Genomic DNA, 17224 nt, shown 5'->3' with positions numbered 1-17224 from the left:
GGGCTTTTGCTATATGATTACTTTTGCTACAGTAATTGCTGGTGTATGAAGAGCCTGTCCAGACCCAGAGTGGGCAGTATCTCCCTCAGTGTCTCCCTCTTGGCACAGAGTGTGTGGGAAGTTTGGCTGAACACAGCTGGCTTTCTTGGAGAGTGTTTTGGACGAGCCAGTGAAGCATCCCCAAGCAACAGCCCTGCCATAGTTTGGTGTTGAGGTGCATTGCTGGTTCAGGGATGTGAGATTACTGAAGTGCTGTTTCAGGGCATCAAAAGCAGTCCTGATTTATGTTTTCTGCACACTCTTCATAAGATGCAGCACAACAGGCCTTTGTCAAAAATACCAAAAACTAGAAACTAAATGACAGAGAAAGCAAGAAGTTTGGTTTGTGGGGTCCAGAGATCTGGACAAACAAGGAGCTTGTGCAAATCTGTTGGATGCCTCACCAGTACGTGGAGCTTCCCTGCAGTTTTGAACCATAGTGTGCTTTTTTCTGCATCTTCTCCAAAGACTCCGGGTTGCTCTTCCTTGCTCAAAGCAGGAGACATGACAGTACCACCCCTGAAATTGTTATTAACTCACACTACTCAAGAGCCAGGCTTGCACACAGCTGCAGTAGAAAGAATTGGAGGAGGGAAAATGGAGGAAATAGGTGCTGCAGATAGTGTAGTCCACAAAAAAAGCATTGTTTCTTTAGTATCTGGGTCTTTATGATTCAAGGTACTTTTTGATGTAACAGTGAATAGAGGTACTAAGTAGTACAGGGGGGACAATGAAAAACTAGAACGATTTTTGGCTTCTCTGCTTCTGTACAAAGACATATATGAAGGCAAATGATAATAAAATAATACTTCAACAATAACCACTCTGTATGACAACACTATAGGACTGAATTACAGAAAAGATTTATTCTTTTGCTTTAACACTGGATTTACTACCATGCAATTCCCTCATTCATAGATAAAAAAGGAGTCAGGGCATTTTGTGTTCCTTTATGGCAGTTCTTGACAAAAGCTGTGTCCTTGTTAGCTCAAGATTCCCAGAAGTAATTGTACGTTCATTTTCACCTTGCAGGACGAAGAACCCAGTTGCTTAAGGGCTTACCTGCAACAAGCACTGTTGAAGAAAACTCAGCAGCTGGTGTTTCAGTCTATAACTTCAATGTGACTCTTTCTCCATTGGCTTCTGAAGATGTTGCAATTCTTCCTACCATAGTAAATTCGAATCCACTCACAGAAGCTTTTGACATTAAATCAAAAGGAGGTCTTGAATTCAGTGTGAGTTTTAAGTTTGAGTAATTTTCAGTTGTAGGCTGATATTTTCTGGATTACTGAACACTGACAGTGCACAGTGTCTCATCTTTTAATCAGAAACGAATTTTAAATGCAGACTGTGGCAGTCCTGTAATAGATATGACAGATGAATAGCAATAGCAATTATGATTTTTAATTGCATCTAGGAAAAATCAGTCATCACAATAATTCCATTAGTTCTGTGATTAAAAAAAAATGTGCTTTTTAAAAAATAAGAGGTGAAGTAGAACATGGCGGATCTGCTTTTGTTTTTAGATTTTATCCATAGTTTTTCAGTTTAATATGTATGAAGACACTGTGAAATTAAAGTGCCTTAGTTAAGCCACCACATACAGCTTCTGTTTGTCCACTTTCACCAAGAATTAAAATTAATTTGTCTCATTCCAAAATAAATTAAGCTGAATCAGATCAAAGTACTTTTTAATTCTGAACAAAGCCTGTGACACATGAGGAAGTTATCTTGAGGTAAGAAGTTATAACCCTTCCACACATCTGTGACCTGTCTCTATCCATTGCACACTCTTGTCCTGTGGCAAATGCAGAGCAATTTCCATTACTTCAGGCTGATTTTCGCTGTTGAATAAATTAGCAAGTATTAGCGCACATTTGTCACAGGCAATGAGTGTTCAGATGCATGGTAACTTGTCATCGCATTGCAACTTGCTTGTATGTCTGAGCCTGAACAGTGACACTGAAGAGTGGCTTTAATAGACACAGATATAAATGGTGCAGAGTCTTAAAAAGGTGATTTGAATATCCTTTTCTGTGTGTTTCCAAGGAAGTTCGTGTTTTCACAGAATTGATACAACAGCTCTTTTCTTGTTCTTTTTGCTGGTGTTTCTGGGAGAAAATTTGGGAAAAGTAAGGCTGTGGCCCTGGGTGGTATTGGCTCATGGATTTGGTGTGCGTGGGGGGAGCTGCTGTGGCTCCCATGCTCCAGCCTCCCAGCAGAGTACAAAGCTCACTTGTGCCAGCTCTGATGGCTCTTTACTGCTCCCCAGATGGGTCAGTGAAATGGCCAGAAAACCTCTCAAAAAAGCCCTCTTGCACCTGTGAAACATAGGATTGTACAAATACCTGGACTGAGTCAGCTGAAGAGATCATAGAATTATAGAATATGATGCATTATCTAGTCCAGCTCCTGGTTCTATATAGGACACCTCAGGAGTCACACTATGTGCCTGAGAGCATTGTCCAATCACTTCTTTAACTCTGCCAGGCTGGGGCTGTGACCACTTCTGGGTCAGACCACTGGGAAGCCAGTTCCAGAGTCCAGCCACTTTCTGGGTGAAAAGAATTTGCCTGATATCTAACCTAAACCTCCCTGAACTCTGCTTTGTGCTCTTTCCTCCACTCCTGTGTAACAATCAGAAGGAAATGGATACATCCATTAAACTGGCTTTGCTAACAGAGAAACAATAATGAAGGACTCCCTTCCTAAGCTTTATTTTGGCATTTTGAATTAAAGTGATCCCTTCTGCCTCAAAACAAAACATAGTCCTTTTTTATACCTGCTTGCTCCTGTCCCATGCCATCTTTATGTTGTGACACACATGAATTTATATTGTGCTTGTTGAGTGGGATTGAGAAGTTAATCTGAAGGAAAAATAATAGACACAAAGTCCTTCTTGTTTTTTTTCATGGCAAGGATGATGGAGAAATTCTTGTTCTAGCACAATGCAGGGTGACACAAGGATGAAAATAGATGGCCAAAAAAGCTGTAGACTGGAGACTGTAGGTGGAGATTGCTTCTTCCAAAGTGGCAGTTTTTATCCATTTCATACCACAGCCACATTATCAGAATGGCCTGTGAACCTTTCTGTGTTTTGCTTGAACTGTTGCTTTTTTCAACATTTCCTAAGTCACTTGGAAGAGTTTCAGAGAACGAAGAGTTTGAGCCAGTGAATATCAGTCATGAAAAAATCATAAAGCAAGCTACATACAAATTCTGCAAATTAGCAGATGAGTGCTAATTATAACTCATAAAGCAAGGATAAATACATGGGTGTTCTTAGTCAATTTATCTGATGAAGATTGCTACTTTTAATTACTTACACTATGTTGTAGCAGATCTGTAGAATATTTCACAAAAGTGATGTGATTCAAAACCAGACACCTCAGCTCTATCTACTGCCATTAAATCTTTGCTAAGATATAGAAAAAGGCAGTATTTCATGAATGAATTATGAGATTAGCTAAGTACCTGCTAGGACAGGCTCTTCAGTATTTACGAAACACATTTAATCCTGTTGCAGCAGCAGGAAGCAATATCATGTTTCTTGATATATTTTGAGACTTCTGAGAAAGTAACAGTTTCTGAGACCTCAGTCCTGTCCACTCTTCCTCACCTGATTTCTGTTTGAAGGTTCTCAAGAGCAGAAGATGTGTGGAATACATGAAAACATTCTGTTGCCTCAAACTACTTGGGTGTTCTTAGTGGTGCTCTCTGAAGATATTGGTGGAGTAGGGAGCAGGGAGCAGGGAGCAGAGAAATTCTCATGTGGAACAAGTGACAGACAGTTCAGGGGTGGAACTGTCTATCCTGCAGCTGCTTCAAGTGTGTGCAGTCCTGCTTTTATCAGTAAGCTTTGCTCCTACCTGAAGGAAAGGAGAATAGTGGCTCACAGCCTATTCCAGTGGCATGCTGCTCCCAAAAAGGTTCAAAAGCAACCTAGAAAGAGACCATTTAGATCCACACTTCCAAGGCCTTTATAAAGGTGGGGGAAGATGTGTATTTAGACACATTTAGTCTGGCTGTAGTAACAGCACCAGTGAAAATACTTGGCTGTGAACTTGAGGGATAATCTCCAGTACACATAACTTCTGCTTAGAACTGGACAGTTTGAAATGTTGAATTCATTGTATGTGTTTGCAGTATTTAGATCTCCATCAACATTGATTTTAAATATCAAGCTTTCCATGTTGTGACAAGCATTTTTAGAATGTTTCTTCTGTGTTAGCATCCCTTTTATGGGAAACTCGTATCTGTACAGTACAGGAGGAAAGGAGACCATCCTGGAAAGTTATTTTCTCCTGCAGTATTGTAACAAAAAGATCCATGAGGTTCCAGACAGCAGCTATATTATGTACCAAAAGGCACAAAACATTTGTGCTTCTGTTCACTGTCCTCCAACTCTTTGTTAATTGTCTTTATTTTGACTTCTGTCTTCTAACTGTGCTGACATCACTTTTGTGTTTGTCCTCTGGCCCACAGCATCTCATCTAAACCCAAGGATTTTTTCCATTATTCTCCTTCTGCATGCTCTTCAGTCTCCTTTATTCTGCAGTGTTGTAAATTCTCTGACATGCTACTTGTCGCATACACCCATGAGCCCCAACTGTTCTCCTTCTCCAGTTCCACAGCCCCCTGCTACTGGGTTCAAGTTTCACAGTTTTTTAGCCACACAAAACTCTTAACTGTCACTTTTTCCTTTTTTGTCCTTCCCAGTGAAGATCGAGGCATACAACTTTCAGCATCCTCCTGTTGCTCTGGACTCGTCCTAAATCCAGAATGATTGCATTTTATGTTTTGTTTCATAGAATATCAGTCTTATGCTACTACATATTCTGTGTTAAGAGGCAACATGCAGAGCTGGAAGCCTTTGAAATCCCCAAAACAAAATAAAGCAAATATTTGCCTGATCAATCTTGCAAAACTCAAGGCCCAGGTTACCATTTCAATTAGCTCAGAATTTTCCCCAAACAATTCTGGTGCCTCTCTCAGACAATGTACCCATGAAGTTCCCTTCTTCTGTGGTTTTTCTGCAAGTCTTCTTTCACATACAGGTTACAAAAGGAAGGTTCTGGTAGCTGCTAGACTATATGGTCTCCTGCCTACACACTCTTTATTTCAAGTAAAAGGTCTTCCTCCCCATGTTCCTAATTCACAGAAAAAGTGAAGCTGCCCTTTTGCCTTGCAAGGCTTTCTCTGAACTCTCATTCTCATCACACCTTGAACGCTACTGGAGCATGGTGTGGAAAGGAAAGTACTTGGCACAGACATGTACCTGCAAGATAGTCCTGAACTATTAAGACAAAGCATTGCCTGTGAGGCACAGCAGCTCCCTCCAGGCTATCTCCTCCTCAAACTGCTCCTCACACAAAAGAGCTTTGAGTTACTCCATGAAGACACACAACATTTTGGTCTCTTCACTCTCTTTCTGTCACATTTTTGTCACTTAGGAGATATGTGCCAACAAGTAAAAGATTATCTAAAATACTCACTCTTTACTGATTGAAAGTGTCCCCTTATTTATATTCACTCATTTGGACTATAAATTTCATGTCTTGCATCATGTGCTAATAATAATCTTTTATTTTCAGGTTATTACTACTGGAAACCCTGTCCTAGATTACGAAACTATGCCAAAGAGTTTTGATTTGCAGATTTATGTTGAAGATACAATTGGAAGAACAGACCTTAACATATTGACTATTCAAGTAACAGATCAAAATGAACATCCTGTATTTCGAGGAAATATGGCAATTCAAAGTAAGATAATGGTAGAATTTGAAAAGAACAATACTTGGAAAGATGACATCAGCTTAAAAAAAATTGAGCTCATACAATTCCTGTAGCTAAAGTAGTCTAGGCGTTTTCCTTTAGGAAAACAAGGAAGGAATAAGACACTCTTTTTATCAGAGCTTTGTTTTGCACGAAGAGTTGGTATGCTTCATCTCTGGCAATGCCCTTATATTTTTCTTGAAATTTTGTTTTAAAATTATTTAACCATTTTGAAACAGACGAAGAATTAAAAGATGAACATTATACCAATAAATACATATGTTCTTTTTAACTGGAAAATTGAAGTTTGCAGGGGTTAGAACCATTGAATATGGGTACATATTTCTGTAATTTGCTAGAAACTGGACTGATTTGGACAAGCAAGATAAATTTCAAAAAGTGCATATTGTATGTGCATGAATTTCTGTGGGAAAATCATAAAAACCTTGCTTGGCAGATGTTTTATATCTGCATATTGCATTTGTGCCTTCACATGAGAAATTAAGTGGGAAATAGACTTAGGAGTAAAACCTCAGAGATTGTGATCTGTGGTGGTACAAATGGTAAGAGGCAGAGCTCTGTCTCCTACATGGGGCAGTTGATGTTAACCAAGTTTCCTTTTAGACCAGGGGCAAAGATTCAGGGGGGAGGTATGTGCAGTAGCCTTAGGAATGAGGCTGGAGAGGCTGGACTGCAGCTGTGGCCAGTGCAGGATTTGCACGTCACGCTGTACCTGATGTGAGTGATGTTGCCATCTATAGAAAGGATGGGAAGTAACTGTCTTACTCTCCAAGAGATCTTATCTCGCTTATTTTCTTATGAAGAAAACCTGAAAAAATTGTACCAGATGCATCAGAATATAATGATGCAGACAGAACAGTTCAGTTCATTCCACAAAGTACTGAGAGTCTGTTTGAAGATTTACTGTCCTAACAGCACTGTATGGCCAAGCATACTTCTATATTCAGTTTTAAAAAATCTGGAAATACTGAACTGTGATCCCTTTGTAGCAGGTATTCAGAGCTCATTGCTAGCCCCCCAGGCCTGGACTGACCATAATGGAACAGTGAAGCCTGGCTGTAGACTGACTTTTTGCCTGCTGCACAGGGACGGGTTCAGAGCAGCCTGCTCACGTTCAGCACTCCTCACTGATGCCTCCTGAGCACACTGACATCCCTGATTCCATACAATACTTAGTTTGTAAAGCAAATTAGCTTCCCCCAGGGAAGAGGCTGTGTCATCTTCTCGGTATAGCTGGTGTCTTGCATATCATGGGTGCCACTGGAATCTAATAATAATTAAATCTGACACTTAGAGGGATCGACACAGCATGAAACACACTATGTGAGAGCTTGTTAAAAATAAAGGCATCAGCTTAACTCTCAGCTAGAGCTGCCATAAATTGGTGAGCACAGATGTCTGATCTGTCTAACTGTGTGGCTTTAGTTAACGGTACCAGCCACAATTAGACACTAATTGCGCATTTGCTGTTTATGAAAAAGCATCTCCCTCTCATTAAACTTTGTATTCATATTGTTATCCTTTGGGAACAACTCATTATGCTGCTCTGGGATTTCCACTGCTCTGATGAGGAGCAGCAGTCAGTAGGGGTCACAGTGGAAATTAATAGTCCAGAAAGAGCAGATCCAGCAGACTCAAAAGGGCATAAATCAAATAATGTGATCTAAAGATCTGTCATCCTGTTAATTGCTCTGCCCAAAAAGAGGTAAGTCTGCTGCCAGTGGTCCACTATGGGATAGCCCAGCTGTGAAAATCCATTCTCAGCTGGCATGGAAAGAAACGTACCTTGCACTGAATTATCAGCCTTAGAAAAGCAAACATTTAAGTCAGTGCAGACCATTTGCTACTTATCTGCCCCAAAGGTGTAAATGAAAAGCAGAAATGAAGAGGAAAGGCTCCGAGCTCTTCTGGCAGGGCACACGGCATGGACAGGAAGAGGATGGTGATGAGGACCTAGCAAAGGACTCTGTTCTCCCCATTGCATAGTAAAAAACCCCACAGATGTAGCCCAAATGCATCATTTACTCCACACCCTGTGAACAGCTCAAGAAAGACCATAAGGAAATATCAGTCTTCCCCCTGAAGGGACAATTCATATTGCAGGGGTGGTTGCCTGTTTACAGATGTGTAATTCGTTTCTTTTTATCTTTTGAGTATGTGTGATCTTTGTGATGATTTTGGAATTGCACTTGTGAAGTGAGAAGATGCAGCAGGCAGTAATACATCCTGACAGCTTCAGTGCCTCAGTCCCTTTGCTGCTGTGCCCTTTACCTTTACCCAGATAACACTGAGTACATTTATATCCATGCAGCTGTGACCATCTATGTGTTGGAAGGGACACCTCCAGAACGCATTTACCAGGTAGATGCAGCTGATCCTGAAAATGCAAAACTCAAAGTAAGTTGTATTAAACAAAAAACTCCAGAGATAATATAATCTGCTCTGTCTGAAATGTGGATGCCATTTCAACAACTTTCATCAACTTCCTTCCTTATCAGAAACACAGGAAAAGCTTTAATCTGGGAAAAAAAGAAGTATTCTCAATACTAAACTAAGAAAAACCAGCCTTAATGTTTGGACACAAACTATATTTTAACTTCTCAGCCTTCCAAAATTAATGGGTATTGAAGGCAGAATTTGGTATAGAAATCAGAGAGACAGTAGAAATTGTGAATTTAAAACTTTTAAAAGGCTTAAAAAATGTTTCTTGTAGATGGGAGTGACTAAAACTAAATAAAATTGTTAACCTTTTGTATCACAATGGAGATTCTTTTAAATGAGACAGTAAGGAAATCACTTACAAGACAATATCAGATTTTTGACAATCCCAAGACAAACTGTGACCTTCAGTTACGAAAATGTGTTGGCTGATCTGGAAATTCGCTTGGTTTTCAGAAAAACTTTTGGAAAATGATAAGTTGGTAGCTGGGGAAAAGTAACTGCACTTAGCTAAGAATTATGTTGTATCTTTGCTTTATTTAGCTTGGCTGAATAAAATATAGCACATTCAAGAACTGAACCTGAAGATGCTACTTCCATGTTTAGTGTTATTCAAGAAAGCAATTAGCTTTAAGTCTGTCCTCAGTCTTTGCCCAGTCAAACCGAGCTGGAGAGGAGGAAGGCAGAGCTGTGGGGGTTTAGCTCTGCTTTGTGTGCCAAAGCAATGGCAGTGAGTTCCATGTGCCTTCTAACCCCTCACATATCTGAGCTATAAGAAGCTGCAAATAAAGAAATGCTGTTACATCCTTGAACAGATCTGCTCAGTGGCTTTTGCAGGTTATTTGCAAACTCTGTAACTTGCCCTGTTCTACAAGGCAATGACTGAATTAATGGATGTTTAAAGATAAAAAGACTAATTTCTTGTTCTCTTCATTTCAGTATTCACTACTTCCTGCAACTGTGCCATTCTCAATCAGGGAAAGTGGAGACATTTTTTCCACAAAAAAATTTGATTATGAGAAAGATCCACATTGGTGAGAATGCATTTTATTCCCATGGCCTCTTAGCTTATAGTATTCAGAGAAATGTTTTCTGACATACACAAAATGATTCTTGTTCTGTTTTTCTTATTTAACAGTTACTTTTTAAATATAACAGTGACAGATCCAGATGGACTCAACTCAACTAAAACAGTGAATATAAATATAATTAACATCAATGATGAATGTCCTTACTTCACCACGTGAGTAAAAATTTTCCATTGCACTCAAAACGTAGATGTTTTCTCAGGTTTACTTCTTTGGCACCAGTGAGAGGGTTTAACATAAGGGCAAACAACTATGACAACAAAATAATACTGAAAAAAAGTATTATAAAATTGCTATGATTCCTATTCTTATATTGGAAAGCTTTGTCCTAATGTCCCTCATTTATTCTTATTGTATTATTTATAGTATTCTTAATTTGTATTCTTAATAGTTTAAAGTTTTCCAGGCTCTGCCTTCACGCTAAGAACAGCCAAACCAACTTGTTTTACTTGTTAGCATTTACAGGGGTTAAAGTTATGCAGAGACCCGTGGACAAGTTCAGACAAGGAAATTAATTTCACCCAGTGTAAATACAATCATATGGAGTTTGCTCCTTATACAGGTGTGCATTTCAACATAATTGTGTTTATTCATGCAGAAATGTCTAGACATAAAAATATCTCCCTTTTGATCAGTCTTCCTCTTCCCAGACACACTTTTAAACAATCCTAGTGATCTTTGAAACATTGTTGTCTCTTACAGTGTCATAAGCAGGAAATTGTGTCATAACACACAAGTTAGAAATAGCTTTTGAGGAGTAATGGAGTCAGGATATATTGAGAATTTGGAGAAATGGGAACGAATATGCATGTGCTACAAGCAGGCTGTTTTGCTATGGAAAGCACAATGGATGGTTACTTCTGAAGCAGGAGCTTGACAATTATTACAGTTGGTCTGACTCTGTTATTGATTTATCTTTGTCACTTGCATGAGACACTGATGGGATTCAAGGCACTGTCATTGTGTCTCCTGATTGTGAGACTATACAAGGTCCCTGCTGAGAGTATTTATGATGGATTCTCTTCTGCCATCTCTGCTAAAGTGAAGACAGGATAGCACCTGGGCCATACCAGGAGATTCCAGCCACTTGTAAAGAGCAATCCTCTGGATGTTGTCTCAACCCAGAGCAATGCATGGCTCCTGGGCTGAGGCCAATGATTTGGACCTTGATGGATAAAGGGGCAAATAATCTGAAGAAACAAAAGAATTAAATGTTAGAAATAGGCACGAATCGTTGTGGTGGTGGTGGTGTTCTTGATGATGTTGTTTTTGCTACCTAATTAATACTTGAACCTCATGTCTGCAATAAACAAGAGTGTTAATAGCTCATTCCATGTTACTGTACTTCTGCAAGCAGGAAAAATCCTCTTCCCAGTGCCAATGTCTGCACATTGTGTTCTGGACTGATTATTCCCTCCTAATGTTGCCATTTCTGTGCATTTATCTTTGTGTCTGGAATACCACAAGAGATCTTTTAAATATTTATCTATTTGTTTGAATTAGTGAAAGCTGCAGTGACTTGAGAATCTGTTACACCTAAGTTCTAAGACTGGTATGGCACAAATGCAGTCTGGTATTTGTTTGAATCTTCTCCCTTTTAGATTGACACAACAGATCAAAAAAGGCAGCTCAGTTTGTAAAGAATTTTAGATTAAATTGCACTTCGTGATCTATCCTTAATGTGTCCTTAATGTATGGCCTGTCCTCTGCTACAATGTGAGCTGCATGCTGGGGCTAAGTACTTCCTGACACTGTAATAATTAGTGCTGGGGTAAGAGCTGGGGAAACTTGAGGAGTTAGCAAACCTCCTTGATTTTACCCCAATCATAGCTGTCAAGAACAGAATTTCAAAGGGTCTTTTTAATTGTTCCCATAGCATATCCAAGCACATCTGGTTTTGGTGTTCACAACACTGCTTTGGCATTCAGCCTTTTGAAATCGTTGCTGTTAAAATAAATGGAAAACTCGTGGAGTCAGGAAAACAAAGGAGAAGACAAGAAAACAAACATACGTTTCCTTTGCAATTACATTGTAGTGAGTAAAAGGTCTGCTTGAACCATCCTGTAAAAAGCCACTGGCAGGTGGCAGACAGATGGACAGCAGGACACATCCCAGATGTAGCTGTGTAAGAAGTGGCCCCAACTCCTCCCCAGCTGTGCTGGTGTTTTGTGCTATGGGGATGTGCTCAATAATATCTCACTTCTTCCTAAAATATCTAGTGGGGATGGGATAATGACCTGCAGAAGGGTTGGCAGGGCTATGGGGGTGGAGCTGTGCTGTTCACAGAAAGGTTGGAGTTGGGGTTCCAGGGGGCCTAGGGAGTTTCCTACTTTGGGCCAAAACCAGTTAGAGTTGTGGGAATTCATGGAATCTGTTTCTTTCCACATGACTCTGGAAGTAACAGGAGAACAAGGAAGGAAGGGGTTCAATGCCAAGACTGAGATAGAGACTTCATAAATAACTGATACAACAGGTTTCATAAACTCCTTGTTTTCTTCTGGCAGTAAATTAGGTGTTTTTACTGAGAAAACCTTGTGTAATTTTTCTCAAGTATGCTTGCCTCTTTTCATATGAACTGACAGAACAGTTCAAGATAGTGTGTCTTCATAACCACTTTTAAAATTGCAAGTGGAGATCTTGAGAGGTGGGATCTTGTGTTCTGTCTCTGCAATTCTCTGCTCCAATTGCTAAGTGCCCCATGATGTCTGTCTTCAGGGAACAACAAAGGACTTGTGTTTTCCTGTACTAGGAACTACAGACCAGTCAATTACTTAAGTGGTGGCATAGGGTGTTTTAAAAGGGCAAAAAGTATTTAGTATTGAAGACACTTCTAATGCCTTTTTGAACTCTTGAGGTCCTTCAACTCCCTTTGAGTTCTAGAATCAGGAGACGCATGTATGTTCATGTGTGTTTGGGTAATATAAATCAGTCTTCTGAAATTCTTTGCACTATTTTTGTGTCCTGGCCTATGCATGTGGTTCAAGTCCACCAATTGTCCACCTGAGTACCCATGTGAACATCAAACTGCAACCACTGTAAGCAATTCTGCACAGTTGCCTGCCAGGCTGTATCTGACCTCCATGAAACAGTCCATAGGAAATTTGGGAGCACTGGCATACCAAACAGCAGCAGTAGAGAACCATTTTCCCAATGTAAAATGCATCAGATGACAGATGCTGCTGGGAGTCTGAGGCATGTTCATCTGTTAGGCACCCAGAAGAGTGCTCCTTCCTGCCTTCGCCTACTGCAGCGACAACTCAGCTTTTCTGTAATACTGTTGCTCCCCAGAAGGCTCCAGCATTGATTCCAAAAGATGATTAACTGCATTACTTATGTAATTTTTGCTTTTTTCTTGCAAAATGAAGGAATTAAAGCAAATGGCTTTATGAGCTGATGGCTCTGTAGGGAGATGGATGGCATGACTTAACCACCCTCTACCTCTTCAACTTTCATCATTCTCTGAAAGTCAAATTGCTTTTACCGTGGAAAAGTTGCAGAGGAAGAACACTTACTTGTGTGGCTGTGTCATGCTTTATGGACATGCCACTTCAGCTACTGCTACATGTCCAGCAGGCAGAACCAGTGACTGGGATATTTATCCAGACATACAAATAGCCATCTCTGAGCCCAGCATGGCCATGGCTCTGCTGCTACTGTTGGCTTCTCAGCTAAGTCTGTAATCAGCTGCCCTTACAAACAAGATGCATGCTTTGCTGAATTTTATTTTGTAGAAAACAAAGAATCTACAGGATTCCAGAGGAGCAAGGCCTGGGCACCATTGTTGCCAATATAACAGCAAAAGATCCTGATGATGAAGATTCTTCCAGCAGACTTTTCTACAGCATCCAGTCATCCGACAGACGTTTTTCCATAAATCCAGGTCAGACAAACAAAAATGTGACTTCTGACATATGAAAAATAATAATAATAAAAAAGACTGTCTACTTTGGAGAAATTATTTTTGCCTTAGTTTTAAATAGACTTACTTTATTTAGTGACTCACTGTAACAATAAGGAAAGCTCAGTCCCTTATTAGGGTCAAATTCTTTGCTCAGCTGACTAAGACTTGGTAGGATATCTTGAAGAAAGTAGACCAAAGGTGACTTCTTGACAAATATTGACTTGTGGCTGGAGGGTGGAAGTTCCTTGGGTGAAAATAAGATTTCTGGCTTATTTTTAATCTTTGAGGAGTGCAGTGACTTTTCTGGGGATCTTGAAACAGCTGCAGTGTAGTTAGACTATGATGTCCTCCCTCCTGTCTGAAATCCTCTCTAGCACTCAGGTGCACAGCAAATCTACACCTCAGGTCATTGTTCCATTCAGGACCCTCCTCAGGCAAGGATCTATCATCCAATCCATCCTCCATCATCCAAAAGATTCCTCTTTCTCATGGTGATCCTGTCTTCTTCATGGTCTCTGGGATCTGTACAACTGTTTCCCAGGGGATTTTCCTCCGAGGCTGGCATCCAGTGACAGCTTTGCTCCTTGTCTGCTATTGCTCTAGAACAGTTTATCACAATTGTAAGAAGTACCACACTACATAGTACTGTAGGGGATCAGGACGATCATTAAATGCTTGGGATTCCCTATGCCCTTTGGCCTTGTATTGCCACCTTCATCCTCAATTACACTCCAAAATGCAGAGGATGTATGCATTGTTCTTTTAACTCCTTTGTGCTCTGGGAATAGTACTTGTACTGTGCCATAAAAATCTTCTATTTTTGACAGAGGCTAACAGAAGTGAAAAAAAAGTACGAAGTGCATGGATGACCAGAGCACTTGGCACAGTCTGTCACAGCTCTGTTGATGTTCGAGTAGATTTGGAGGTGCTGAAAGATGCTTGAACAATAACAGTGGAAAGTGAAGCTGTCTTACTAGCTAGGGAGCAAGGACAGCACAGGTATTAGCAGCTCTTTGTCCTGGATGCTCTGTGAATGCACTCAGCTCTGGCTTGCAGTAGAAGCTTGAGAGTAAGGGAAACCTAAATGCTTTACAAGTCCTCTGCTGAGGCCTCCTAAGGCATATTTTTCAGCAATGGTACCTAGCCATTAATCCTATCCAGAATGTTCAGAGCCACTTTGTGTCATTAAAAAAAAAAAACAAAAAACTAAACCAGCCATGATTTGCACAGAACAGAAGACTTTTCTTTCTGCTGTCTGTCTGTCTGTTGAGCTGCCCTGCCCTCTCACACATACACCATGACCATTTGCTGCTTCTCCCCATGGTAAATGTGACTTTTGGCTGCTCTCTGACAGGAACTGGAGTGTTGCAGGTGGCCGGGAGAATCGACCGGGATGCGCTTCCCCTGCGGCTCCATCCCAACATCTCACTGACAGTCAGGGTGGAGGACAGCAGCGGCTGTGACAGTGAAATGGAGATCACAGTCATTATTGATGATGTCAATGACAACCCACCAGAATGCAATCCTTCTGCCTTCAGGTATGGAGTCTCTTCCTTGCCTTGGTGCTGCCTTGCTGCCCCAGGCCAGTGCACAGGCTAGGGCACATCCCCAGACCTACAGCTGGAGGATCAAGGGGACATTTATCATCAGCCTGCCCATTGTACAGGGCTCTTGTCCATTACAATACATGGGTCAGATTCTGGGTTGCTTCCTCCATTGTTGCATATTTAGGTCTAGAATTTGCTTAAAAAAGAAATCAATATTTTGGCCTGTGATAGATGAAGAGTTCAAAAGGAGAACTTTGCTTTGACAGGAAATGTGTTTGTTTTAAACAGGAAAGAAGCAAATGAAAATACTAGTCCTGGGACATTACTTGTTGATCTTAGAAATTACTGTAAAGATATTGATGTTGATCCATCAAACAACCAATTTCGTTTCACTGGATTATCTGGTTTTGGAAGCAATTACTTTGCTCTGGAGTCCACTGTGTCTGGAAGACTTGTGGTCAGTCATTTGTGGCTTTATGTTAGATTACCCCATTAGAGAAGTCAACTTATGAAACCTTATAAGGGATTTTTAAAATTCATTGTACAAGAAAAAAATGACTGTAATCCATTTCACAGTAAGTATGATGTGGAGAATGACTGTTTTGACTGGTTGTGAACTATATACCCCTAGATAGGATGCTTTCTAAGGATTCTACAGAATTTAGTGAACAGAGACTGTGTTCTTCAGTTTTAAATAAATGTGTTAGATATGATTGAAAAAATATTCTTTTTTAGGGAGTGTGAAGCACCAACTTTGCTATGGATAAACAGAGAAATTTGATGCCATTTCATACTCATTTACTCATGACAGACTGTGGAAGAGCCTTGCTATTCAGCATGAAGAATTTAAATACTTGAGAAATCTCACATTCAGTAACTCAGTAACTGGTCAGAATCATAAAACCACTTTGAGTGGCAAATTTTCACAAAAGTGTGGTGGGATTTGCACTTCTGTGATTTTGCATGTCAAAATATGAATTCCTTATGCTGATGGCTGCTGGCAAACTTGCATTGGCCAGAAACCCCACCAGTTCCTGGACATGTGCAATGGTGGTTGTTTTTTGCTTTAAAAAGAACTGTGGGCAGCTACAGAAAAAGGGAAACAACAAAAATAGGCATTCTGTCTAGAAGACAAGAGTGCTACAGGAGCAGTAAAATGATTTTGTATGATTTACTTTAATTTTGGAACTGAAGTTTCCTTGTCAATGAGAGCTGCCCTTAGCTGCTTCATCTGCCAACATAAAAAGTGTTTTCCTCGCTGCACTGGATATGATTGCTGTCAAGCCTTTGATCCCTGTGTATGTACAATGTAACAGACTATACCAAGTAAGTTGTTTTTCTGGGAATCTCCCTGAAGAGGCAACCAGCAGTGGATGCCTGTGTGTTTGTCCTGCTGCCCCAAAGTTTATGAGGCTTCCACAGAAAGATAGAAAGCTCAGAAGATTAGGATTTAAATCTGTGTGAGCCACCATTCAGTAACAACTTGGTTCCTGGACAAACACTGGCTGGACCTGATACCTTTCTTTAATGTCTGTAGGCATGAGCTCAACTAATAACTCAAGCTATCACTGTTAGCAATCACAGATCCTTGTTGAGCCAAGAAAGGGCAGCATAAATAACCAGCTCATTACACAAGCTTTGAATTGACTAAGGTAAAAGGTCAAAGCCTTATCATCCAAATAATTAAACTTTTTGCTCTTAAGGGGAAGAAATTTTGTTGGCAGAAGTGTGAACATGTAGAAAAAGCCTGTAATTCAATCCTGGAATTGACTATTAGCCTGTGTTATTCCTACAGAACTGTTCTATATACCCAAGGGACAAATCACACTTAAAGAATGCTGAAAAGACTAATTAATTGTCATCATGTGTACTGTGACTTCATGTATGGAGGTATAAATATGACCGTGTTCCTTTCTATTTAGATGACTGAAACTATTGATTTTGAAAACCCAGCTAATCCAGGAGTTGAAATTTATACTTTGACTGTCAGGGTGCAAGATATTGCCCATCCTAACTACTCAAGCAAGTATCCCTTTTACATTTCTTTTGATAGTTTTCTATGCTGTAACAGCATGGAGAGAGGAATACCATATGTATTTTGAATATATGCATGAGAAAATTTCACAACCATACTTAACTATGATTTAATCTTCTGTTATATTTCCAGATATCATCTACATTTATATCAGGATAAAGCCAGTGAATGAATTTTCCCCAGTCTTCCATAATTTATCTTATGTATTTAGTGTTTCAGAAATTACTAAAGGTACAGTAAGTAGCACCAAAATGATAGAATTAATGTTGTCATGTTGTTAAGTGCCTTTTTGCACTAGATGAAATTTCATATATGTAGATGAAGCAAATGGCTCAAAGTTCCAGTTCAACTAGGGTCTCACCATACAACCACCTACTAC

The 17224-nt window shown here is 40.0% G+C and overlaps 1 protein-coding gene across 1 annotated transcript in view; it reads left to right on the top strand.

The window, feature by feature from the left end:
* The window catches only part of CDHR3 (cadherin related family member 3), a 36168-nt gene that overhangs the window by 2019 nt on the left and 16925 nt on the right, over positions 1-17224 (top strand). Inside the window, exons 2-11 of the mRNA XM_088165817.1 lie at positions 1072-1274; positions 5634-5802; positions 8147-8232; positions 9214-9308; positions 9413-9517; positions 13094-13242; positions 14618-14801; positions 15099-15267; positions 16733-16832; positions 16978-17076. Of these exons, the coding sequence (XP_088021943.1) occupies positions 1072-1274; positions 5634-5802; positions 8147-8232; positions 9214-9308; positions 9413-9517; positions 13094-13242; positions 14618-14801; positions 15099-15267; positions 16733-16832; positions 16978-17076 (1359 nt within the window). The remainder of the gene's footprint in view (positions 1-1071; positions 1275-5633; positions 5803-8146; positions 8233-9213; positions 9309-9412; positions 9518-13093; positions 13243-14617; positions 14802-15098; positions 15268-16732; positions 16833-16977; positions 17077-17224) is intronic.

Source organism: Sturnus vulgaris, chromosome 5 (assembly GCF_052056855.1).
Source record: "Sturnus vulgaris isolate bStuVul1 chromosome 5, bStuVul1.hap1, whole genome shotgun sequence".
Taxonomy (NCBI): Eukaryota; Metazoa; Chordata; class Aves; order Passeriformes; family Sturnidae; genus Sturnus; species Sturnus vulgaris.
Note: the sequence above shows the minus strand (reverse complement) of the source record. Positions and strands in the feature narration are given on the sequence as shown.